Source organism: Eutrema salsugineum, unplaced genomic scaffold (genome assembly GCF_000478725.1).
Source record: "Eutrema salsugineum unplaced genomic scaffold, Eutsalg1_0 scaffold_5, whole genome shotgun sequence".
In the NCBI taxonomy this organism is placed as follows: Eukaryota; Viridiplantae; Streptophyta; class Magnoliopsida; order Brassicales; family Brassicaceae; genus Eutrema; species Eutrema salsugineum.
Genome location: NW_006256612.1, coordinates 7571907 through 7596798, shown reverse-complemented (window position 1 = coordinate 7596798; position 24892 = coordinate 7571907). Strand labels below are relative to the sequence as shown.

The 24892-nt window shown below is 34.6% G+C and overlaps 6 protein-coding genes across 6 annotated transcripts; 3 read left to right on the top strand and 3 right to left on the bottom strand.

The window, feature by feature from the left end:
- The first annotated feature begins 2690 nt into the window (after window positions 1-2690).
- Window positions 2691-5578, top strand: LOC18992704 (alcohol dehydrogenase-like 1). The gene is made up of 9 exons (XM_006416137.2): window positions 2691-2980; window positions 3073-3119; window positions 3214-3542; window positions 3721-3803; window positions 3965-4040; window positions 4361-4425; window positions 4554-4649; window positions 4851-5012; window positions 5291-5578. The coding sequence occupies exons 1-9, from the start codon at window positions 2789-2791 to the stop codon at window positions 5408-5410; spliced, it is 1170 nt and encodes a 389-aa protein (XP_006416200.1). The 5' UTR covers window positions 2691-2788; the 3' UTR covers window positions 5411-5578.
- Window positions 5579-6208: 630 nt separating this feature from the next.
- LOC18992703 (alcohol dehydrogenase-like 2) lies at window positions 6209-8815 on the top strand. Its single transcript, XM_006416136.2, has 9 exons — window positions 6209-6502; window positions 6600-6646; window positions 6786-7114; window positions 7358-7440; window positions 7576-7651; window positions 7901-7965; window positions 8095-8190; window positions 8277-8438; window positions 8533-8815. Exons 1-9 carry the CDS (start codon window positions 6314-6316, stop codon window positions 8647-8649), a joined length of 1164 nt encoding a protein of 387 aa, XP_006416199.1. The 5' UTR covers window positions 6209-6313; the 3' UTR covers window positions 8650-8815.
- Window positions 8816-9271: 456 nt separating this feature from the next.
- Window positions 9272-11262, top strand: LOC18992702 (cytochrome c oxidase subunit 6b-1). The gene is made up of 5 exons (XM_024152552.1): window positions 9272-9459; window positions 10060-10374; window positions 10473-10555; window positions 10643-10724; window positions 10936-11262. The coding sequence occupies exons 1-5, from the start codon at window positions 9418-9420 to the stop codon at window positions 10984-10986; spliced, it is 573 nt and encodes a 190-aa protein (XP_024008320.1). The 5' UTR covers window positions 9272-9417; the 3' UTR covers window positions 10987-11262.
- A 382-nt stretch (window positions 11263-11644) lies between these two features.
- Window positions 11645-14689, bottom strand: LOC18992701 (O-fucosyltransferase 7). Its single transcript, XM_006416134.1, has 13 exons — window positions 14528-14689; window positions 14286-14390; window positions 14101-14202; window positions 13728-13827; window positions 13543-13610; window positions 13359-13447; window positions 13064-13244; window positions 12857-12985; window positions 12615-12748; window positions 12313-12526; window positions 12041-12225; window positions 11866-11961; window positions 11645-11780 (listed from the first exon to the last, which is right to left on the bottom strand). Exons 1-13 carry the CDS (start codon window positions 14687-14689, stop codon window positions 11645-11647), a joined length of 1701 nt encoding a protein of 566 aa, XP_006416197.1.
- A 6728-nt stretch (window positions 14690-21417) lies between these two features.
- On the bottom strand, window positions 21418-22022 carry LOC18992700. Its single transcript, XM_006416133.2, has one exon. It carries the CDS (start codon window positions 21981-21983, stop codon window positions 21528-21530), a length of 456 nt encoding a protein of 151 aa, XP_006416196.1. The 5' UTR covers window positions 21984-22022; the 3' UTR covers window positions 21418-21527.
- A 990-nt stretch (window positions 22023-23012) lies between these two features.
- LOC18992699 (blue copper protein) lies at window positions 23013-23902 on the bottom strand. The gene is made up of 2 exons (XM_006416132.2): window positions 23708-23902; window positions 23013-23435 (listed from the first exon to the last, which is right to left on the bottom strand). Exons 1-2 carry the CDS (start codon window positions 23853-23855, stop codon window positions 23059-23061), a joined length of 525 nt encoding a protein of 174 aa, XP_006416195.1. The 5' UTR covers window positions 23856-23902; the 3' UTR covers window positions 23013-23058.
- Window positions 23903-24892: the final 990 nt, after the last annotated feature.

Sequence of the window (24892 nt, the reverse complement as noted above, 5' to 3'; positions counted from 1 at the left end):
CCAATTTCAACAATTTTTAGCTCGTAATCTACAAATAAAAAATAAAGAAGCTCATCTACCACTTCGAAATGCATCGATTGACCATATATGAGAGTATTTCGGAAATAATTTTAGTGAGCAATTTAATATTTTATTGTAGTTTATGATTTTATTAATATATTTTATATTATTTATCATGTTTTATTAATTAATGTTGTTTGTGATTTTTCTGTAATGTATGTTTAAATGTTACTTATAAAATGTTGTGATTTTTAACTGATTATGTTGAATAGGAAGGACTATAATGCAAATTAAAATTTTTTTTGAAACTTATTTTGAAGTATCACCATTGAAGAGAAACACCTCACACTTCAAATTTGAAATACCTGATACTTCAAATATAAAGTATCTCTTGGAGATGTTCTTATAATTTCAACATACTCGAACTCTTATGAGGCCTCAAAGTTAAAAGTCGTTTGTTTGGTGTTTTGCATTCGATCGGATAGTAAAACTTCATAACTGCAAAAATTCCTTTATGTAAATTTTTGTAAATAAATCTCAGGTAGATAACGTTTTTCTTAAAACAAATATGTTGATAAATCTTTGTAGAGAAATCTCAAGTAGATAACGTTTTTTTTTTAAAACAAAAACATGTTGATTGACATTTGACAACCTTGATTGACCACAGATGAACAAGTAGCAGTAAGACAAAACGAAATGGACGTAAGTCCGTCACGGACTCACGGGTTTTTATCATGCGGAATCAATTTTCTCATGCGGAGACAAACACCTAATTATGATATACAATAAAATAATTTAAAATGTACAAAATCGTATGTATTTTGATAACCGAATGTTATAATGAGAAATTGATTTGAAAATTTATATAGTTAACAAAGATACAATTTTTAAGAATTTATCAACTGCAACTTTTTTTATATTCCCTTGTTCTTCTTGTCCTTCTTCATTTATTTTATTTCCCAATTTTCTACCTATGCGTGATCTACTTTAACCTCTGCTCTTTGAAATTTTCTTAAAACACCAAGTTATATGTTCCAATATACCAGAATAAATATGCTTTGTAGTTTCTAATGATGATATCATTATGATATGATGACGCCGTACAGCATATATAATATACATATTTACATAATTCTTTGCGCGTGTGTTAATTTTGTATTTGATATTTGATAAGTATATTTTAGCAGTTTACCATCTAATAATTAGAACATAAAACTTTATCTAACTGAAGAAATCCTTTTCATGAATTTTGTATCAGGCTCTTACTTCTAAATAAAACATTATCCTATATACACATGTGTATGTCAGTATGTGTCTGTTACTTATTTTTCATACATATAATGCATTCTTTGTTTTGAAATTTCTCGGGTTGTGCTTCTCGCAAGTGGCTCGTGGGTACACCATATGCATTTAATATGCATAAATGCATAATGCATGTCTATGGGTTTCTGTTCGTGTCTATGAGCTCGAGCGATTGAGTATACGCACAATGCACAACAAACACATCAATTAGCTGTGTATAACAAACTATCTTACGCTAAATATTAATTTATTGGAGAAGTTAGGTTTAATATTATGTTATAATTAACAGATATTCATTATTCAAAAAATTAGATACATGACCATTTCGTGCGTTGTGCAGACGAAAATGCACTTAAATCATCTTCGACCTCTTTTTGGTTTTCTCTTCTCGGAACATTTGTAAATATTTGTTCGTTTGTCATCTTTTTTTCTTTCTTTCTTTGTTATCTTTCTCTTTATAAATTTGTGTCAATCTTGTCAACATATTAAAACAGATTCCATTTTTGCCGCGATGATTTGAATTTTAGAATCAGATACAAATTATCTGAGAAATAAATATGTGTTTCTAAACACCAGTGTTGTGAATAGTGGCAAATTTGGTGTTGAGTGAATAGTGTTTTTTTCCATCTTCAACCACAACACCAAATCTCACACTAAAAAAGATATTTTTATTATTATATTATTAATTTAAATTTTTCTTTACTTTTTAATGTTTTGACAAATACTAATTATTCATAGATAACAACAAATTATTTATAACATTAACAACTAATTATTTATAATATTAATTTAAATATTTTATGTATTTATATTAATTACAATTAAATTTCATATTAATTACATTTAAAAATTATATTACTATAAATGATAAGATAAAAAACACAATTTGGTATATTAATTATATTTATGAAATTTAACTAATTAATAAATAATATAATACTAATATTATAATAAAGTAATAATAAAATATTATTATAATTTTAGAGTTTTGTGAATAGTGAAACACCTCTAAAAATAAAATTTTGGAGTTGCATTTGAAATTCCATTGGAGAAGAGAGAACGCTATATTTGGTGGGATGGAGTTCGATTGGAGAAGTATAAACGTTTTGTTTTATCAGACAAATATATATATATATATATTTGTCAGAAATAAATATGTGTTTCTAAGTAAAAATGTCTTGTTATATATATATATATATACATATAAATATGTATTTGTACCAATAACAATTTATTTATTAAAAAACAATAATGCATTTATGTCCATACTTCATGTATATTACTTTCTAATTTTCAATATGTAAAAGACATATTTATAATAACACTTAATAGTGTTGTACACTTGTAACACCTTTTTTTGGGTCAAAATGTAGACTTGTAGCACTTGAAGATAAGATAGCGAGAAGAAGAGACTCAGATTTTTTCTCACTCTCTCTCTTCTTCCACCACTCACCTATTGTGTATTTGTGTGCATCTCATAATCACCATGGAGAAGACCTCATTCTCCATAAACGAAGGAAAGCCGATTCGATGCAAAGCAGCAGTATGTAGAAAAGCAGGAGAAGCATTGGTAATAGAGGAGATCCAAGTTGATCCACCTCAAGCTTACGAAGTTCGGATTAAGATTCTATGCACTTCTCTTTGTCACACCGATGTTACTTTCTGGAAAATAGACAGTGTAAGTTGATAATATTATATATCACAAAGTCAACTCAGAATCTATATTTCATTCAAAATTTCGATTTCACTAAATCCTTATGATTGTTCCAGGGGCCGCTTGCAAGGTTTCCAAGGATTCTAGGACACGAAGCAGTCGGGTGAATATTCTTACATGATACATTATTCATATGCATATTTTAATTAGTCTCTTGTGAGTATTAATCAAGAATCTGTCCTAATTACGTAATCCAGTGTGGTGGAGAGCATTGGAGAAAACGTTGAAGGATTTAAGCAAGGCGACGTGGTTTTGCCAGTGTTTCACCCTCAATGCGAAGAATGCAAAGACTGCAAATCTTCAAAGAGCAACTGGTGCGCGAGATTTGCCGACGAGTTCTTCTCAAACACGAGACGATACGGGATGGCTTCGAGATTCAAAGACTCGTCCGGAGAAGATATTCACCATTTTCTCTTTGTCTCGAGTTTTACTGAGTATACCGTCGTTGACATCGCTCATCTCGTCAAAATCTCACATGACATTCCCGTTGACAAAGCTTGTTTGCTCAGCTGCGGTGTCTCCACCGGTACTCTATTCACTATTCTTAATTCTATTTCCGTAATCCGTAGGGTTGCTATAAATAACTTTAAATATATTTGGGGTCAAAACATAAAGAAAAGTAGAAACTAGGGGTGGGATTGTTATTTTATGAGAAGTCAAATAATTGTACATACGTGGCCTTATGGTGCGCCACGTTTGAGCAGGAGTTGGTGCTGCATGGAAAGTGGCTGACGTGGAGGAAGGCTCCACCGTTGCAATCTTTGGCCTTGGTGCTGTTGGACTTGCGGTATTTCTTTTATTATTATTTTTTTTTTTTGCTTTTTTTCCATAATATGATAATAAATCATTCTATAAAGGAAAAGAAAAGCACATTTTACAGTTCGTTATCAGTTTAATATTTATATAATTAGTTTTTTAATACACGTTAGTTATGATTTGGTAAAAAAGGTTGCCGAGGGAGCCAGATTGCGTGGGGCCGCAAAGATCATCGGTATCGATCTCAATCCTGATAAATTCGAGCTAGGTACTATTTCTTTGCTAAAAGTTACTATTTCTTTGTTTGGCTAATACTGACCACATTGGTTGGTAATTTAGTATTCTTATACAGTAACACTATATTAAAAACCATGTACTGTACTATGAATAGATGTTTAGTTAGTTGGCAATAAAAAGACAATTAGATAAATAAATCATTTGTTTGCATTGTCAAAAAAAAAAAACATCGCTTAGAAAGTTCAAATTAATAAATTAAGTATCACCTATCGAAAACGGAGGAACCCTATTATTTATCATGTATAAACTTATTAATTGTTTGAATTTTCTTTAATTTTTAAAATTGAATAGGTAAGAAATTTGGTTTCACGGATTTCGTCAATCCTACGTTGTGCGGAGAAAAGAAGATTAGTGAGGTAAATTATTTATCTTCCTTTATCTTATATCATTTTCATATACATTCGTATATAGATATTACATACGTGCATTAATTAATCAATCTATTTGCCAAAAATAATGATTTTGTTTGTTTTTTTCCTGAAAGGTGATTAAAGAGATGACAGGAGGAGGAGTTGACTACAGTTTCGAATGCGTTGGTTTAGCTTCGTTACTAAGTGAGGCTTTTATCAGCACCCGCACGGTACGCTTACAACGTATCTTATCGATTCTCGATCGGCTCAACATCATTCATTCATTTTATTGGTTAAACAAAACTGTTTTACGATTTTTTTTTGGTTAAAAGATCGAATGTTTTTATTTTTCTTGAACCAAAAAAAAAGAAGGAATGTTTTACAATTTAAAATGTCTTTAACAACTGAAAAATTAATAAACAACAAAACAGGGATCAGGAAAGACGATAATGTTGGGAATGGGAAAGCATGCAGCGCCAATAAGTTTGGCTAGTTTTGATCTTCTTAAAGGCAGAAGTATTTGCGGAAGCATGTTCGGTGGTTTAAAATCCAAACTAGATATTCCGATTCTCGTGGATCATTACCTCAAAAAGGTATATATATATATTAATGAATTTATGTGGACTCAGATTTCATTTTTTAACACTTTACGAAGATGTTAATTCAAAAACCAACAAAAAGGTAAATATACATATATATATATATATATATATATTACTTGGGAAAAGAAGAAGAAGAGTATGTTCCTTGTGGAAAAGAATAGTGTTTAACTTCATAGAAAGTGTTTTACTTCTTCTTTCCAACCTACATATGAGTAATTGAGTATCTACTATGTTTTCAAGAGATTTAAAGTTTCTTTTTATAATTGCAGGAGCTCAATCTGGATAGTTTTATTACACACGAATTGGATTTTGAGGAAATCAATAAGGCTTTCGATTTATTAGAGGAAGGGAGGTCTCTTCGCTGCATTCTATGGATGGATAAGCAGTGACTGAAGCCACTCTGGAGAGATGAGGGTCAATTCTACAAAATCTTTAAAAATTTAGTTTGCAAGGTTACTTCAATTCACATTGGTCAAAATCTCTTTATTTTTTACCCTTATGTATTGAGTTCAAATCTGAAATCGTCTTCTAATCTTTCAGCTAAATTATACTAACAATATTAAATTAATAATGCCTGCCCTATAAAACTTATATCAGCTTACCCACTTTGGATAAGTAATTAATTGCTACGTCTTTTTCTTTTTCAAGAAAAAAAAATGATCGACCTAAAGATTAACTGTTGATAACAACTACAGTCTTCAGCTCTACCAACTGAGCTTAGTCAAGTTTTCAAGTCTTAAAAGAACGCTTTTATCAAAGAGAATGAAATGTCCGAGTTAAACACACAATTAATTAAAACGTTGGTTAATTGAAATTCAATCAAGATCAAAAATGTATATATATACTGCTATTAATCTTTTATTATTCTACCAACCACCAGCTCAGGATATGTTTTGCATCGATACAATCATCTGCCAATGTTTTCATTTTCTTTACGATTCATTTGAAAGAAAAAAAAATATCTTCAAGACAAAATAAAATTAGGCCGTCAATAGAGACGAACATAATAATTAGAGTATAGAGTTATAGACTACGAGACATATAGACACAACATTTTCGTACTGTCAGTAGAATAGAGACGAGCTTAATTATTATTATACCCTTTTAGTTAAAGTAGCTTAATAATACATCTCCACTACAAAAATACTTTATTCTAAAAGTAGGTTAGCGATAAGAACTGGGGAATCGTTTGGCATGGTGAGATATTCAGAAAGACAAAATAGGAAGAACAAACGACTCTCTCTCATTTCCACTCCATCATTGTTCATCATAATCCATCATTCACCATTGACATGACATCTTCATTAACCATCAACGAAGGAAAGCCGATTCGATGCAAAGCAGCAGTATGTAGAAAAGCAGGAGAAGCATTGGTAATAGAGGAGATCCAAGTTGATCCACCTCAAGCTTACGAAGTTCGAATTAAGATTCTATGCACTTCTCTTTGTCACACTGATTTAACTTTCTGGAAACTGGACAGTGTAAGTTGATAATATTATATATCACAAAGTCAACGCAGAATCTATATAATCATCATTCAAAACTCAGTTTCACTAAATCCTTTATTCTTTTTTCCAGGGACCAGCTGCAAGGTTTCCTAGGATTCTAGGACACGAAGCAGTCGGGTGAATCTTGCTTCTTTGGTTTCAAATTTCAACTCTTCTTCAAGAATCTGCCTATTTACTTTTTTTGGGTGTTAATAGATGTATTGCCTAGTGACTTGAATCTGTTGTTTTGATCATTGGTAATGTACACGCAATCCAGTGTGGTCGAGAGCATTGGAGAAAACGTGGATGGATTTAAGCAAGGCGACGTCGTTTTGCCAGTGTTTCACCCTCAGTGCGAAGATTGCAAAGACTGCAAATCTTCAAAGAGCAACTGGTGCGCGAGATTTGCCGACGATTTCTTGTCAAACACGAGACGGTACGGGATGGCTTCGAGATTCAAAGATTCTACGGGAGAAGATATTCACCATTTTATCTTTGTCTCGAGTTTTTCTGAATATACCGTCGTTGATATCGCTCATCTAGTCAAAATATCCCCTGAGATCCCCGTTGATAAAGCGGCTTTGCTCGGCTGCGGTGTCTCCACAGGTATCGCTTTTTATATTTGTTCTGTTCATATTCGTTTAGCTAGAGTCGATTTTGACTATTATAACTTTATTCGAGGTGAAAACATAAATAGATACATATATAATGAGGTGAAAACATAAATAGATACATATATAATTACACTTTGTTAGAAAAAGTTAGATATATAAATAACACTTTGTTAGAAAAAGTTAGATATATAAGTTCACTTTGTTAGAAAAAGTTATATAATTACACGTGGAGTAGGTGTTGGTGCTGCATGGAAGGTGGCTGATGTGGAGGAAGGCTCCACCGTCGCTATTTTTGGCCTTGGTGCTGTTGGACTTGCGGTAATTTTTTAAAAACTAAATAAAGTTTGTTTTTGGCAATTCATAAAACAAGTGAATTGCTTCTTATATTAGTTATTTGCGAATCATATTGTTAAATGATTTAGAAGACAAAAAAACAAATGAGTTGGTAAATAGGTTGCAGAAGGAGCCAGGCTCCGTGGTGCTTCCAAGATCATCGGTGTGGATCTCAATCCCGACAAATTTGAAATAGGTTCGGTTGCTTTATTTCATTATTTCTTTCTCTTGCAATATCGCACAACGTCTAAAACATATATTTAACGTATTTGAATCTTAGATATCCCGACGTAAAAAGCAAGAGGTTGTATATGAATTTGTATTCAAAATTTTATCATCACTCGAACCTCCGAATCTTTGAATTTTAATTTGGAACAGAAGCCTACATGTTGAATTATTTTTTGTTCACCTAAAAAACCTATAACTATTAATCGATGTCGAGTAGGTAAAAGATTCGGGATCACGGATTTCGTCAACCCTGCTTTGTATAAGGAGAAGACAATTAGCGAGGTTTATTTTATTTTAAAGCTACCTTTATATTAATTTTCAATTTCCTTACTGCATATAAGTTTTCATTATTTAAATTTGAAACATACCTGCGGAAAAAGATTAAAGTAGTTGTTGAATATTTATAAAAAGGTGGTTAAGGAAATGACAAAAGGAGGGGTTGACTACAGTTTTGAGTGCATTGGTTTAGCTTCTTTGATGGAGGAGGCTTTCAATAGTACTCGCACGGTACGGTTTTACCGGTTTTATTTGGTTTAGCACCATTCCGTGTATAAACAGAAATTTGGCACTTGATTATTACTTTTCATTTTTAGGGATCGGGTAAAACGGTAATATTGGGGATGGAAAAATATAAACTGCCAGTAAGCTTGGGTAGTTATGATCTTCTCAGAGGCAGAACTATATGCGGAACTTTATTTGGTGGTCTCAAACCTAAACTTGATATTCCCATTCTCGTCGATCGTTATTTGAAAAAGGTATAACTTAATCTATTTAATTATAGTTTATGTGATTCATTTATGCTTCTATATATGTGACAATGTGATTTTATATTCTTTTTAAAAATTGCAGGAGCTTAATCTGGACGGTTTCATTACACACGAATTAAGTTTTGAGGAAATTAACAAGGCTTTCAATTTATCGATGGAAGGAAACTCTATCCGTTGCGTTCTATGGATGGATAAATAACTGTTTCATATCTTTGATTTTTTTTTTTTTTTTTTTTTTTATGATCTATCCATCATCGTCCACGTCCCAAAACATAGTTGGGGACAAAACAATCCGCAGATTTATCATTTTGTTGAGTATTTCCTTATATGTCTTAATTTGTGGTGGAAGATAAAACACAATTTGAATATTCTTAAATGGTCAAGTGAAAATGTTCAAGTGAAGCTATGGTGTTTTAATTTATTTTATTTTTAAGTAGTAGTGGTGTTAATCGTGTGATCCTTCAGATTATTTTCGTTATGTGTAAGCTTTTGTGGACACTGTTTCGCAATGCATTGGTTAGATTGAGATATTGTGATCTTTAGTTATTGATTTTGTTTCTAAAATTATTTATTCGAACTATAATAAATCATCAGTAATTTTGAAATGAATATATGGATCATTGACCAAAAAAAATTATATTTTCAAATTTCTTTTTTTTTAGTTGTTATTTGATCAGCAGGAGTTTGGTTTTCCAAATATTTTTTCTGATTTGGACTTTAATTTTCTAATGTAAATTTCTCTCTGTCCCTAGATTGGGCCTAAAGCGGATTTAGAAAATCGATGCCCAATTAATGTTTCAACTAAAACACAGTCGTTTTGTTCTGTAAGGAAATAGCCAGATAGGTCCTGGAGAGCTTAAACCTAACAATCTGCTCGAGTGTTTATCATCAAAAGATTCTGTCTCCGATCCTTGTCGCTCTCCACTCACCTGAAGATCCTTCGAGTTTCTTTTGACCACACTCTTCAATGGCGGAAGCTGTGTCTGCTCAAACTCCGTCGCTCTCCGAGGTATTCTTCATCTAAACCCATTTCTCATTTTCTCTCTTCTTTGCTGTATCTTGCCGATGCTGAGTTTTCAGTTTTCATCCGATCTTCGTTCGATCTACTGAAGAATCAGCTGATTCAATTTGATTTCGGTTTTCAATTGGTTTTTGATTCATCCTTTGTGTTTCTTTCTCAGTTTTCACATTTGTTAGATCTGATTCAATTCGATTTTGATTACCATTTGATAGTGAGCCAAAACAAGATTTCTTTCTCTCTTCGATTCATCTTAAAAGGTTTTCAATATTCCGATCAATTTACCAGAACAGATTGATTTGAACAGGTCAACAAGATTGGATCCTGCCAGTTTCTTTTGTCTTATAATTCTCAATGCATTTTCTTTTCTTCTAAGACCAAATTGCGTTTAGTTAGTTATCAAAGATAAAATCTTTAGATGAGTTGTAAAAGCAAACATTTTACAATTTTGTATCATTGTAAATAACATGAATAGCTTATAGAAATTTCTTTTGTGACAAAACGGATCGATATTCACAAATTGAGTTATTAGTGTCTGGTGAGAATCTATGTTTGGTATCATTTGGTCTAACATCTGGAACCATATGGCAGCAATATCATTTGGAGAAAGAAGTGAAGCAAGACACAACTGCAAAGCCTGTGGAAGTGAAAGAGGTGGCACCAGAAGTTACTACTCAAGCTGAAGAAGTTAGCAGCAAGGACGAAGCCAAAGAAGAATCTCCTGTTGAGGAAGCGGTTTCTGCTGTTGAAGAGAAGTCTGAGTCTCCTGCTTCCACAGAAGCGACTTCTGAAGAGGTTCCAGCTGCGCCTGAAGACAACGCTGAAGAGGCTCCAGCTGCGGCTGAAGAAAGTAATGACGAAAACACTAGTGAAGAAGTTGCTGAGGAAACTCCGGATGAGATCAAGGTATTTTGTAGTAGCCATCCACCCAGCAAAAAGATGCTAACTTTGATTTTATTGATCGAGTTGGCTCATGTGGTGTTTATGTTTTTTTGTATTGTCAGCTTGAGACAGCTCCTGCTGATTTCCGTTTCCCGACGACAAACCAAACTAGGCATTGTTTCACACGTTACATTGAATATCACAGGTGAAAAATCGATGTGGTTTTCCTTTTTTCCTAAGTTATAATCTCTCTCTCCATGTCTAAGTGTTCTGATTGTTTTCAAATCTCCAGATGTGTAGCTGCTAAGGGTGACGAAGCTCCAGAATGCGATAAGTTTGCAAAGTTTTATCGATCTCTTTGCCCCAGCGAATGGGTATATCTTCCATTTAGTTTTCTTCACTCCTTGAGTGGTTCCAATAACTTGATAGATGATGATGATTAGTTGAAGAAGACGTTTTTAAATAGACTAAGTTCACTGTTTTTGAGATTACAAAATTGTCAGGCAATTAGCTCTGTTTCTGTTGGGAAGTTTTTTGGCTGTTCTGCTTCTTAACACTGCAAATCTATCTGTTTGTGTTTTTGCAGTTGATAGTGACGAGCAGAGAGAGAACGGAACTTTCCCTGGTCCTCTTTAAGACTGCTGCCTGAAGAAGAAGAATCATATGCCCATCATCCTCTTTTGCTGTTACCTTCATGGTTTCGCCCGAATTACACTGCAGAGTTTAATAAGATTTTACAAAACCAGCACTTCTGGTTCCCCATCATAAATATGTGAGAATTTAACAAAACTTATAATCTCAAATTTTTCCTTTTAATATTAATGCTCAACTCAAGTTTTGAGGATCATCCGATTCTGAAATGTTGTTCTTCCTGATTATATGCTTTTCCATGGCGAGCTTCAATTTTTAGCACCTGAGACATTTTTCCTCTGTTTCTCTAAGGTTGCATACTGAATTATTTATCATTATTATACCAATCTAAACAAACAATGGAAGACATATAAGGTTCTGACAATATTTCCTTCATAATTTGAAGACAACAGACGGTACAATATATTTTAGACATGTATATCGCATAACCACTTTGAAAAACTTGTGTTTTCAAAACGTAAAAAAATGGTTTCCATTCATTACCAAACTGTTTGATAACATCTGATTCATTAACCAGCAGTGGTTTCACTATAATGCTATAACCTACAATATGCCTATAACTATCATTGAACTTTTATACTCAATGCCAATAAGCATGGATAAATCCCACAAGGCCTGTTATATATCCACTTCTCATGTCTCATCATCTCGGTTTACTTGAGTCTCTCTGGCAGAGACAGTCCGGTAATGGATTTTCGTAGAAAGATTCCTCAGAACGATGTCTCTCCAAACCCTTTGTTCCAGAAACCGGTCCTTTTCTTCTCCTTGGTGATCCTTGCCTGTGTTGTTATATACCACAACACTTAGTGCCACTACATTATCGAGATGAGTAATACTAAATGTAAATGTTGGTTTTTGCTTTACCTGGTTTTGTGAATCTCTACGATTCTTTCATACACTTTCATGTTATCTTTCTCAGATCCTCTTCCAATTTTGTCTATCAACCTCACAATGCCTTTCCTGAATCACAAACACAAAAGAAAATGTCAGTAAGTAAGATTCGATGACTTAAGACCAGCACAAAAACACACAATCTCACCTGTCTGGAGAGATGGTTTTCCGGTGACCAAGATACCGGCGATGCCCTTCAACAGCTCTTGCCATGTTTCCGCTATACGATGGAATAAAAACATCGCTTTCGACGGAAACAATGTAGTCAAGTGCAGCCATTTGAGTTGAGTGGTTCATAAATGGCTTAAGCTCTTCTTTTGTTGCCAATTTTTCCTTCATTATATAACAAAAGAGTTCAGTCTTTACTCTGTCCCATTGCTTAATCAATAACCAAAAGCTTGAAACATTGTTTAGTAATACCTTACTCATTAACATGGAGAAACGAGAGCCTAGACTGGCTAACCGAGACTCACCACCGTAAATCTCACCAGCAGCTATATATATCGGCGTCTTTGATGAATATCCGAGAGCTGTCAGCAAAATTCCAACTTCTTTTGGAGTCAGTGGACAATAGCCTTTGAGCCTTTGTACTCTTCCGTCAATATCTTTCACTTTCCAATACGCTGTGTTCTTCCTAAACACGCAATCGTCTTCTTTGAAAAGTAACAACAAGCAAGAAATTACACAAATCAGTAGTTTTTTTGTTTCTTTGTTTTGCTTACCTGATCGTCCTTAGCTCAGCAGCTTCAGAAGCAGATAAACCGTGGTTGCAGCCACTGAAAGCTAGCATGTCTTTCTCGAACCTCAAATGCAACGCGATGTATGGACCATAAGATCTCATCCTATCAACCAAAAGCTGCAACATTTTTATCATAAAAATCGAAAATTTAGATACAGAAACATAAACTGTTAGAGTGGAAGATATGTCCTCTGAGATGGTTATAGGTCAAATCAATAGTTTTACATTTCCCATTGATCTGATTTTAGTAGAGAAGCGTAGAGCCTCATAGCAAGCACGGCATCGCAGCTTCTGAATATCTTGAGGTAGATTGTTGTTTGCAAGACGAGAATCGGATTTGGCTGCTCGGATCACCTGAGTGAAGAAAACATTATAAGACAGAAAAAAATTTTAAGCACCCACAAGAAAGAGTTAAAGAATACATGATCACACCTTGTATTCATCCCACATGCTAGCTATCTCATTTTGGTAGTAACTAAATCCTGAGTAGCTTTTGAAATGCTTAACCACCTTCGTGAGTCCATCAATACCTTTTGGAAGCTTCTTGATGACTCTCACATCTTTAGATAAAGCATTGATGAAGTGATCTTCATCAAATACATCCGAGAACTTACTGTTTTCAATCGGATCAATCCAAAAAAGGGAAACAAAAACAGGTTAAAACAGGATCAAGAAAAAGCCAAGACAAGAAGAAAAAAAAAACAGAGAATGGTAACATGGAATTAACCTAGTATCCTGCCAGAAAGATCGTTTATCGAGCTCTGGGACTACAAGTGTTGCATTTATAATACGGGCTATAGCTACCATGTCACATATCTGTACAATTTTTACAATGGAAGATGATTCAGCCATTATAAGTATTACATACTTGTGAGTGCAGTTCAGCACAAAGAATATTAATACATACTTACCCCAGCACGCATCTGGTTAAGACCACCATTTGTGTGAACAAGAAGATAGCCTCTAGATTCCAATGGAGCTGAATAACCAAATCACCAGAGAGAATGGAAAAGGATTTTGAGTCATGAGTCAAACACAAGACTTTGGTTTTGGCTACAAAAAAAAGAAACCAAAACAGACAGTTTTCTTTTCTCACATGTGTAATTAGGATTGGGATTGACACAAGGAACGAAACTGCGGTTTGGTGGAGGTTTCCAAAGCTTGTCATAATCCGGTATCCCGCTTGTAGTATTCAACTGTCAAATCTAAAAGAGTGAAAAACACGAAAGAAGCATGATCCTTCTATTCAAAACAATCGAATTTCTCTGTATCCAAGAAACAAATGACTAGTGTTAGCAACACTGCAACCACCAAACTCAAATCTTCACTCTGGAAACTCGCTCTACGCATCAAAAGATTAGTATATACAAACACTCTCTTCTATTTCCACTCTTCTTTAGGCGACAAACTCATCTTCTAGATATCTTGCTTAGTTGTACCAAGAATCAAAATTTAAGAAGAATTCAAACCTTGGAAGAAGAAGATGGGTTTGTTGAGATATGAGGAGGAAATAGCTCCTGTGTGTTGTTGATGTGTTCCGATACTGAGCTCTGATACTGGATCACATTGTTCTTAATTAAAACAATATTCATAGTCAAAGTTCAAAACTTTACACTAAACAAGAACATCTCAAGAAATGTTGTAAAAATTGAACCTTGGGTTTGGAGATGAAAGGAGATTCAATCGATTCCGAACGAGACAGGTTCCTCGTGGAGCTCTGTTCTGTGATCGATTTTTCGTAGTTGATGGTATCTCCTCGCTGTTATACAGAGGAATCAAAGTCCGTAAAACAATCCCAATCTCAGAAACAGAGTTAAGAAGAACACTATTCTTTTCCGGAAACAAATTCGATGAAGCGACTTAGAAATCTTGAGAGCGTAGAGATTGGATACGGACGCGAGTGTGGTGTTTGTTGTTTAGGTGAAGCCTGGGGAGTCTGTTGAAAGGAGCAACGTAGATATGTACAGAGAGAAAACCGAGTAATGCTATTATGCATATGGCGCACGTTAGCACCCTCCGTATCGCCGCCATCACCACCGGCTTCCTCCGCCGTCGCATTTCTCTGAAAACGATCCAAACGGCAACATTCAAGAAATAAAGAAAGATTCAGAAAAAACGGATCTTGATCTTCTTGAGTCCTGTGTTTCGATGGTGAGCGATGAGGTTTCTATTACGGGAGTAGAGGTGTTTTGCCAAAAAAGGAAAGTAGAGAAGTCAAATGCATCGATGGGTCCTAATCTATTATGCCCAAAATCGACGATCTTTCTTTCGATTTTTGATTGGTTCTTCTACTCTATTTTAAGAAATAAGAAAGGAAGCCAAAAAGGTAAGACCGTAAGAGAAGGTCACGTGACGTTTGACCTGATCTAGAGAGAGAGAGAGAAGAGTTGCGTTAATTGCGTGAGCAGACGATTCTAAATTCGAAAATGGACAGTGTCGTAACTTATATAGATCTGGTTTAATTCTAAAAATAAAAAATAAACAATCATTATTAAATAGTCCCGTAACTCCGGTATAACCAATGACATTACTGATTTACTAGTAATTAAACTCTAAGCATGGTCAGTGTCTTTCCACAGCTCACTCTCACTAGATCAAGATAACAAGAGTACAAGACGACATGACGACATCCCAACAAAACAATGCATGTAACCAGCTTCGTTCTCCATTTCAATATTTGGGCATGGAAGACCAAATTCCCTAAACGGTCGTGATCCACCACAACAAGAATCTCAAAATCTTTCAGTAACAATTTTACACTAAATCAGTTTTAGACCATGTTTATTGGAAGAATTTATTATGGTACTTAATTAATATTTAATTAATAAAAGAAGAGAAGAGAGAGAAATAAGAGAGATAAATTAGAGGAGAGATAATCCAATGAGTGAAGTAAGAGAGGAGAGAGAAAAAGTTTGTTTTTTCTCATTAATTCTATTCAATAAGATGGCTACATTTGCTTTAAAAACTACTGAAGCATCGATGCTTAAAAGTCTAAAACAAATATCGATACTTATATTCTTGTCCAATTTTTATTTATTTAAATCTAAATAATACTAAATACCTATGATAAGTATCTGCGATAAACATGGTCTTAGTTGCCTCTCCGTAGAGAGCAGCACCCATACCAACCACGTGCTGGTGAGCTAAGTTTGGCAACAAAAAATTAATTGCGTTTTGGAATCCAAAGTCAATAATCATACTTACTCTCAGAATCTATGAAAATTCTAGTTTTCTTACTATTTAAAACGTTTACAGATGGCCAATTATGATTTAAATCAATATGGGAAAATTAGAACATTTTTCTTCAACTACTTACTCCATAGACAAAATACCTGTTAAATAGCTAGCTCTTGTTCTTAACATCGATGCATCATCGCCATTGTTTTTGCTCGGTTTGATGCTAAATGAATATATTTTCTTATAAAAAAAGGAGATCCACCCATACTTTCCGGGAACTTTCCAGTTTCTTATGGGTTCATGTTTTGTTTTGTTTTGCTAACTCCACTACAAGAAAGATTGAGTTTTACGTCGGCAGATATCGACGTAAAAGAGCATTTACGTCGAATTAACGACGAAAAAAAAATCGTCGTAAAACGATCGTCGTAAAACCAAAATCGTCGTAAAATCGTCGTAAACTTACCAACCCGGGAAAATCGTCGTAAAATCGTCGGAAACTATTCGTCGTAAACGCGACATAAAGTTTCCAACGAAAGAGACGAACAATTTCAATTAAGAGAAACTAATTTTTTAATTGTCGATATTAATTCGTCGTAAACTTTCGACGTAAATCCGACGTAAACATATTCGACGTAAATTCGTCGTTAATAATTCGACGTTAGATCGACGTAAATTTACGACGAATTTACGTCGATTTATAAATTAATTATTTAATTCGATTTTAATTTAATTAATGAATTTTTAAAATAATAAAAAATTAAAAATAGAAAAAATAATTTAAATTGAAATTTAAATTCGAAAATAATTTATAAAAAAAGAAAAAATTTAATACAAATTGTTTTTTACAAAAAAACCTAATCTACAATGTGATTTCGTAATCGTCGAGGTTGAGATCGACGTCACGAGGAGGCTCTCCGTCTTGGCCGCCCGTCGCTGCTGGACCGTCGTTTTCTGTCTGCACTACCGGAGCCGAAGACTGACCCTGCGTCTGCTGGTCCGATGGTCCAATACCGGAAGTACCACCGGTCTCAAAAACCCTTCGTGCTTGCTGTTGCCTCGCTCGGATTGCGGTGACCAACTGCGGAACCGCTTCCGCAACGATGTCGAAGAGATCGTGTATCTCGGTGAGCTCCTGCTTCTGGGCCACTTGCTCATGCCTGAGAGTGGTGATCTCAGCATTGGCCGTAGCAAGCTCCTGGCGAAGATGACTCGGATCCTCCTGCGTGCGAAATCCGGAAGCCGAGGCGGCAGGACAGTCTCTAATAGAGCCCATCCCTAAGGTTCGGCCCTTCTTCTTCGGAGCAACCTACAAATGGAAAATGAAAACGTTAATTATTTATTAAGTAATAAATATAATAAATTTTAAAAAATTTGAAATAGATCATACCTCTTCGAAAATCTGATCTTGCTCAGCGACGGTCAACGGTACTTGGATAGTACCGTCAGGTGTGGCCTGGGTCTCCCGCTCGGCGATCCGCTGCATAGCGGCATTGTAGATCTCCTCGGACCGAGCGTCGAGAAAGCTCCCGTCCCTCTTCCGGTGAGTGGTCTCGAAGAGCTTCGTCATTGGAGGTAGTTCTCCTCCGTTCTCCTCGGCTAGCAATTAATAAACATTAGTCAAAAATATTTAATAAATTATAGCAATAAGTAAAATTAAAATAATAATGAAATAATTTATATTTAATTACTTACCATCATGAGACGTCTTCCCGCAAAAGATATTTGGCCAGAAGTGTGCGGAGTCACTAACTTCTCACCAGTCACCGGATCGACCCGGTTTCGGACTGCCGAACACTTAGCCGCAGTGGTTTGGGCATGCGGGTCCAGCCAATACGCCTTCAACCCGTTCCAACAGGAAGTGGACATGGAGCTCGGCTTTGCGTCGTCTCCATCGGTCTCCCACTTCCGCTTCCAATCGGAAACGGTTATGACTAGGCGTTTCTGCGCCTTCAGCCGAAAAGCTTCGCGGACCGTCTCGTTGAACCCGATGTCCCAGTTCCACCATTGCTGCAAAAGAAAACAAAAAATTAGATAAACAATATAAAAGTAAGATTAATTAAATTTAAAACAATTTAAAATGATATAAATAAGATTTATAAAACATTACCGCGAAGCACTTGTACCAGGTGTCGAACGTCTCTTGCGACACCTTGCTCCAATTGTAGTGCGGGTCCACGAAATGACTCTCAATTGTGTCGGAAACGCTCCGACCGACACAATTATCCAAATCAAACCTATGAAAACAAAAAAAAACTTATTACATTAATATTCAAGTAAATTAAAGCATTAATTTAAAAAAATATAAAAACAAAAAAGTTTACTTACCAATAAAAGCCTGGTTCCGTTTTTCCGGGAACCAGACGTCGTAAAGCCCCCGTCCCGGTAGGGCTAGTAAATCCTCAACCGTAAACTGTGCATACGGATGAGGAGGGGCGGGTACCGGTTCGGCAGCCGGCGGTGGAGGTGGTGGTGGAGGCGGTGGTGGAGGCGGTGGTAGAGACTGCTCCGCGGTATTCGGAACCTGGGAGGCTCCGTAGATGAAGGGACATCGGTCCCGGTGTTTCCCGAGGCAGACGCCCGGGAAGAGTGTCCGTCCGCCATGAAATTGATGTAATGCGTCCTCCGTCGAGTCATCGTCTGCAAAACCGATAAAATTTTATTTTTCAAATTAATTACAATTAATTTTTAATTACGATCCTAAATCTAACAAATTCCGATCCTAAATCTAACAAATTCTGAGCCTAAACTAATTCCCGACCTAAACCGTTTGAATTTCTAAACTATTTAATAATATTATAATTTTAAGTAATTAAGAAAAAATAATTACCTTTTTTGCGTCAAAAGGAGGAGGAATGCAAGGGAGGAGGAAGCATAGAGAGAGGAAGGAGAGATGAGCGACGAAATGGGGAAGGGATGCGGTCCTATATATAGAATTTATTTTCCTCGTAAATTCGACGTAAATATTACAACGAATTTACGACGAATTCGTCGTAAATTCGTCGTAATGGTCCCACCGTACAAGAAAGCAAATAAGACAAACACACGTGGCTGTATCTGGGCTTTGCGACGATTTTACGATGATCCGTGTTATTCGTCGTAAAATCGTCGTAATGTTACGACGATTTTACGACGAATCGTATAAATCATAAAAATTAAGACGGCTGTGTATCCACAAATCGTCGTAAATTCGTCGTAATATTACGACGAATTTACGACAAACTATACCAAAACTGATGAAATTCAAAAATTGAAACATCCATAAGCACATACAAGCATTTCTATTGGGGCATGAACCCTCTATTCAATAAATGCTGCCAGACAGTGTCAATAGGAATATGTTTCCTATTTTTGCATTTCACACAAGGACAATACATTTTGCCGCTTTCAATTACATTTTGCATAAGGCCGGCTTGGTACATGAATATTTCCAATCTGTTTTTGAAGTCTTCAGTCAACGACCCATCACCATTTTTGGGCGTATACATCCACTTTCGTAGATCGTATATAGACATTTCAAAAACAAATATTTGACTTTTTATTTCTGAAATTTGATATAAATTTCAACTACTAAAAATTTTACTTAAACATTCAAAGACTCAAAAAATTTGTGTCTTTATATGTTTTTTTGGTTGATGGAATAATGTGAGAAGAAAAGGTATATATAGAATTTTTTGTTTTGTTACCAACATATTGCCATTGCATATTTACATCAAATTTACGTCGAAATAAAACTTACATCACATTTACATTGATTTTACGTCAATTACAAGATAAATGACAATTAGTCGTATTATCGATGTAAATATTACGACAACATTACGACGAATTAAAATTCGTTCTTCATTCGTCGTAATATCGTCGTAATGTTACGACGATTTTACGAGGGTCATTTTTTATGTCGAATTTACGACGAAATTTTTAATCGTCGTAAATACGACGTAACGTCGTCGTAACTAATTCGACGGAAAAACCCCTCATTCTTGTAGTGCTCAACTAACCTTTCTATTTCAATAAATTGGATAATCGTTAATTATGGTTCACGTTTTTTTTAAGAGATTCATTAGGATTCACGTATATAAATTCATAATCATGAATAAATCATGTGTATATTTCATTTGCAGGTTATGAGATTATAATGGCACTAGAGAGTTATATAGCATAATGCTAATTACTCCCATATAATATTCATCCCATGAGCAGCGCCTGATTTCCAAATCCCAAATATGAAAAGTTGAAAATTAAATTTGACGAGTAACGTAATAAGATTTACTTCACATATTATTCTCATATTGGTCAAAATGAAAATGTTAAATTATCTTCTTTCTGTTTTAATTTGTCGGAATTGTATCTTCGAATTATAGGTTAAGAAATCTATAACTCATTCATTTTTTTATTGGATCTAAGGTAAAAATCCATGAACTTTCATATTGTAGTATAACTGTAAAAAAAAATCGTTAAATTACATTAAAATTACATTTCCATCGTTCTATACATTATCAATCTAATTTATAGCAACTATGTTACTAAACCAAACCTATCATATATCGTATTAAGCTTTTCTCTTGGCTAAAACATGATATCCACTATTCTTAGGAAACAAATATTGATATCCACTAGAATTTAGATAAATATTAACCCAATATAAAAACAGGTGTTACAAAACAACCAATAGGGTCTATTTGTAGAGAGAGAGAGAGAGAGAATGTTCGTGGAAAACGGCTGAGTAGATCCATCAGTGCTCAGACATGAACTGGCCACTTCAGGTGTACCTTTGTACAACCCACCCACTCATTTCCTCCTAACTCGCTCTTTTAACATTTAGTCCATCTCCGTGATCTCTTCTCGATCTTCTTTTATTATTAAACATCAAACAGTGATTATTAGTATTAATTACCAAAGCTATTATTCGTCAACGTAACAAGCAAGTTTTCAAAGGTAAATTTAATGAGTTTTGATCAAAGCCTAGTTCCATGTAAAGATACTGGATTTCTTGGAAGTCACGAAATAACCATTTTCTAATGTGATTATGCAATTTTTTAACTAATTTTATAGATTATTTAAAAGTTAGCCCCTACTAATAAATTTTGAAAATTTTTGTATGGAATGAAATTTGTTATGATATTGGACTTCTATGGATTAGTATTGTTATAAGTAAAAAACATTTTATTATAAGGAGTATTATATATGATGGTACGGCTAGTTAGTAAATTTGACCAGCTGTAATACCAAACCTGAATAAATGAAGCACTAAAACACGTCTTTGCTCCTGACTCACCGTACATTAACTCCCTCTCTCTGCCAACTGGTAAGGTCATGTGCCAACCAATCACAGCCTTCGTCTGCATTCTCTGTTTTTTTTTATAAATAATTCTCACATGGTTTACACATCGAATCGCAAATGGCCACTGTAAATTAATCACATTTTCCGTGAAATTCAAGAACTTGAAATAGAATGTGTACTTGTATATAGAATATTTTATATATAACAATTCGTTAATATTCTTTTGTAATATTCAATTATCTTAATATTTCTAATATTGATTTTTGGTCTAAAAATTTGTAATATTTTGTATATGTGATGTAGATTTTTCCAATTTTTAATCGACATATTTAAAACAATTTGTTGAGATCTTCTTGTGCTTATTCTCTGTATTTGCGGGGTGACGAAAACTGAGAAAAAAATGAATATATTAAACACCAAAATGTGGTAAAATAATAGTTATAGAAATAATCTGGAGAAGAAGTTTTGTTTCTTGGGACGCTGCTTTTTCCTCTTATTAACGACGATCTCACTGTATCGATGTTGTAGAGGGGACAAACAAGAAGAGACGGAAGAGTAATAAGAAGAGATCGCCGTTGTAGAATAATCTGATTCTGAATCTGAAGAAGCCGATGAGCAAGACGACCCCGTTTTAGCCACTTTTTTTGAAGTAGACGAGCTCATGCTTGGAGTATAGTCATGGAAATCGAGAGACAACTTGGAGAGACTCTCGTTGAGACAGAGAGAGCAGATTCCAGGAGACTGTCTGTGCTTCGGATGTTTCTTGCATATTGAGTAATTGCTGTCTGAAGAAGATTCTGACCTTTTCACAGTAAGATTCTTGGGTTTTGATTGATCTGTTGTTGTTCGTAATGATCTTCTGTTTCTGCTACTGATGAGGAAAACGTTAGCCATTGTTGTTGTCGTGACCTAATTTGTGTGTTTTGTTTCTCTTGTTCTCGCCGTTTCGTGTGTTGTGTTTGTGTTTATATAGAGGTGTGTGCAAGCTGGTTTATGATCTCTATTTGATGTTTCCGAGATATTTCTTTTTCTTTCTGTTATTATTTTTTATTTATAAAAAAGCTATAAAAAACACCGGTAACCGGTTCACTTTTATCATATTTTAGTGGAGTATAATTATTCAAAGTTGTTTACATTTAATTTAGTTTATTAAGAAATAAAAAAATGATAAATAAATTGTAAAAAGAATGAAAATATTGGGTCACTCTTCTATTATGTCCACCCAAAGGCCAAAGTACATATAATTATATCAAATTTTAAATAATATGTATGTTCTCATGAGATCAGATCAACTTTTTTTTTTTAGTCTAAAGAATACCAAATCAAATTCTAGGCTGATTTCCGATATGTAAACGATATAGTTTAGTTTTTCCTTCTTCTAATCTAATATACTAAAACGTAAGCAATAGCCGATATAAGCTCTCAGTACATAAATCTATTTTTTTTAATAAAACAGTAGACAACTATTTTAAATCGAGAAATTTGATCATCCAAATGTATAATCATAACCTTTCTAAATTAGTCGTATGGTCACCATCTCTTAGTTAAAAACACAAAACAAACGACATTATTCTGTTGTTGCGTCGGTTCGTATAGAGATCTGGAGTGGTTACAATGTTTATATATATAAATCATAAATGGACGGCTTAGATGTACGAGAGATCGAGTGGGTTCTCCACCTAATTAGGTGAGACGGTGGATCTTATGCTTTAAGGAGTATCATACTCAGAAGATGCTCTCACATACTAACACATGGCAATCTTGGTTTTTTTTTATTTCGTTCAAATTCAGTATCGCTTTTAAAAGATTTTAAAAGACCAAAACCATTCTACATGCATCAAGATTCATTTTAGTTTCTATATTCCGGTATAGTTCTGATCAATTAAGTTTATCCATATTATAAGACTCCTAATTTGAAAGATATGTAGATAAACAACACATACACATACACATACAACAAAATTTTCAACTAAGACAAAGCCGAAGCATAAAAAATAATGGCCCAATTAACAACCAAAGCCTCTAATGGAAAAGACAGGGCCCAAGCTGCACAAGGAATGGCCTGTGTGGTCGTGGGAATGTAACCAGCACCTCCGGTGAACGGGGTTGGTGTGGTGGTGCCACCTCCTACACCATTTGAAGAGGCCGACGCGACGGTGACGGCGAGCTTCATACCGGCGGCGCAATGGCCGGGGATCCCACAGATGAAGTAGCGAGGACCAGTGGTGTTGAGAGCTATGGTCGTTGTTCCGCTACTGTCGGATGTAATGGAGTTGCCTAAACTGCAACCCTTGTAGTCGTTCTCGCTGACTTCGTCCACCGTGTGACCAGCACCGTAGCTGAACACTGAGTAACACAATTGTAACATTATTAATGTTATCCAGGACAATTGTGAATCCATATGATTTGATTTTTTTTTTCGGTTTACATGCTCATTTTAATTACTACGTAAACAAAACCATAATATCATGCCAGTAAAATGAGATTAGTTTCCGGAATAGGGTTTTTTTTTGGGCTTTCTTTTCAACCTAATATATAAACATATATACGTAAAAAGGAAAAAAGGAAAGGTAATGGTGAGACAAAATAAGTCTCAAGAGAGTTAAGAGATGTGTCACCGATGGTATCTCCGACGGAGACGGTCTTTCCGGTGGTGAGCGGAGTGTAGTCGGTGCCAAGAGACCAGTTCACCGTAAGAGTGGCGGATGAGACAGCTGTGACCATATAGAAGAAGATGAGGACAAGGCAACCAAGAAGTTTGCTCATATTGTTTACTAGTATTCGTTAAATATAAGGGAATACTATTTTATAATGACAATTTCTTGTGACTTGTGCATGTATATATAGGTTGGAATGTGTTCTTTGTTAGAATTAGGTTTACTAGTCGATTACACTCATTAGTTAGGTTTTGGACTATTGGAGAGTTGGAAAAAGACTTTGTTTCCCCCTCTTGTATGTGATTATTATATACATTATTAACTATACTCAATACGCAATTGAAGTGATGAATATATGGAAGATAAGAAGATACATGAAATATATAACTTTTCTTTTGTTCTTGTCAACAATTCTATTTATTTAAATAGACATACTAATGCATAATTCGTTATCTGGATTTTTTTTGTAAATAATAAGATTGAAAAAGACATTGATTTAGGCTTACTCAACCTACAATCTAAGCTAATCAAAAGGTGGTCTTTGTGGTAATTACTTTTGAGAAAAATATATGATCGAGACACCATAACTAGTGATGTACAATTTTTATTTATTTTAATCATGAAGGTTATATTCAAAGTATTTTTGGGTTAAATTTACCAATGCAGGAAAGTTCAAGCTTACAGCTCTTACATGGGAATATAACATTTTCTTCCATACCACATTTCGGTAGTTAATCTTCCGCGAATTCATAAGTTGAGTGTTGACTCAAGCGTGCATGTGCATCAAATGCGGATCCGGCAATTTCCGAGCTTAGTTAAATGCGAATCTGACGAGCCACGAGTTTGAGCAACATGAAATACCATTGTACGGACGCGCCATATATTTTTTTGTTATCAGCTCTATTTGGCAGGCACAACATAAATAGAGATATTTTCACTTAGTATAGAAATGCCTATATGTTATCAAAAGCTGAATCATCCACTAATTCAAGTTCCAAATAATCAAATACAACTAACCTACATAATGGAACGTAAATAACCTAACTCACTTCTTAAAAAAGGTCCAGATATTAGGCCCATTTAACCCAAGCAAAATTGCACCCGGTTTAAAAAAATGTTTAAGATTTATGTGTTGAAGTCTGTTGT

What these genes read in the sequence shown, in the direction of transcription:
- LOC18992704 (XM_006416137.2), top strand. Translation starts at nt 2,789, where the DNA reads ATGGAGAAGACCTCATTCTCCATAAACGAAGGAAAGCCGATTCGATGC. An exon ending in CTTTCTGGAAAATAGACAGT is followed by an intron (nt 2,981 to 3,072) that starts GTAAGTTGATAA and finishes TGATTGTTCCAG; the next exon opens with GGGCCGCTTGCAAGGTTTCC. An exon ending in CAGCTGCGGTGTCTCCACCG is followed by an intron (nt 3,543 to 3,720) that starts GTACTCTATTCA and finishes ACGTTTGAGCAG; the next exon opens with GAGTTGGTGCTGCATGGAAA.
- LOC18992702 (XM_024152552.1), top strand. Translation starts at nt 9,418, where the DNA reads ATGGCGGAAGCTGTGTCTGCTCAAACTCCGTCGCTCTCCGAG. An exon ending in CGTTACATTGAATATCACAG is followed by an intron (nt 10,556 to 10,642) that starts GTGAAAAATCGA and finishes TCAAATCTCCAG; the next exon opens with ATGTGTAGCTGCTAAGGGTG. An exon ending in CTCTTTGCCCCAGCGAATGG is followed by an intron (nt 10,725 to 10,935) that starts GTATATCTTCCA and finishes TGTGTTTTTGCA; the next exon opens with GTTGATAGTGACGAGCAGAG.
- LOC18992703 (XM_006416136.2), top strand. Translation starts at nt 6,314, where the DNA reads ATGACATCTTCATTAACCATCAACGAAGGAAAGCCGATTCGATGCAAA. An exon ending in CTAGGACACGAAGCAGTCGG is followed by an intron (nt 6,647 to 6,785) that starts GTGAATCTTGCT and finishes CACGCAATCCAG; the next exon opens with TGTGGTCGAGAGCATTGGAG. An exon ending in TCCCGACAAATTTGAAATAG is followed by an intron (nt 7,652 to 7,900) that starts GTTCGGTTGCTT and finishes GATGTCGAGTAG; the next exon opens with GTAAAAGATTCGGGATCACG.
- LOC18992700 (XM_006416133.2), bottom strand. Translation starts at nt 21,983, where the DNA reads ATGGCTAACGTTTTCCTCATCAGTAGCAGAAACAGAAGATCATTACGA.
- LOC18992701 (XM_006416134.1), bottom strand. Translation starts at nt 14,689, where the DNA reads ATGCGACGGCGGAGGAAGCCGGTGGTGATGGCGGCGATACGGAGGGTG. An exon ending in ACAACAAACACCACACTCGC is followed by an intron (nt 14,391 to 14,527) that starts GTCCGTATCCAA and finishes TCTGTATAACAG; the next exon opens with CGAGGAGATACCATCAACTA. An exon ending in GCTGAGCTAAGGACGATCAG is followed by an intron (nt 12,527 to 12,614) that starts GTAAGCAAAACA and finishes TTGCGTGTTTAG; the next exon opens with GAAGAACACAGCGTATTGGA.
- LOC18992699 (XM_006416132.2), bottom strand. Translation starts at nt 23,855, where the DNA reads ATGAGCAAACTTCTTGGTTGCCTTGTCCTCATCTTCTTCTATATGGTC. An exon ending in CTCCGTCGGAGATACCATCG is followed by an intron (nt 23,436 to 23,707) that starts GTGACACATCTC and finishes TGTGTTACTCAG; the next exon opens with TGTTCAGCTACGGTGCTGGT.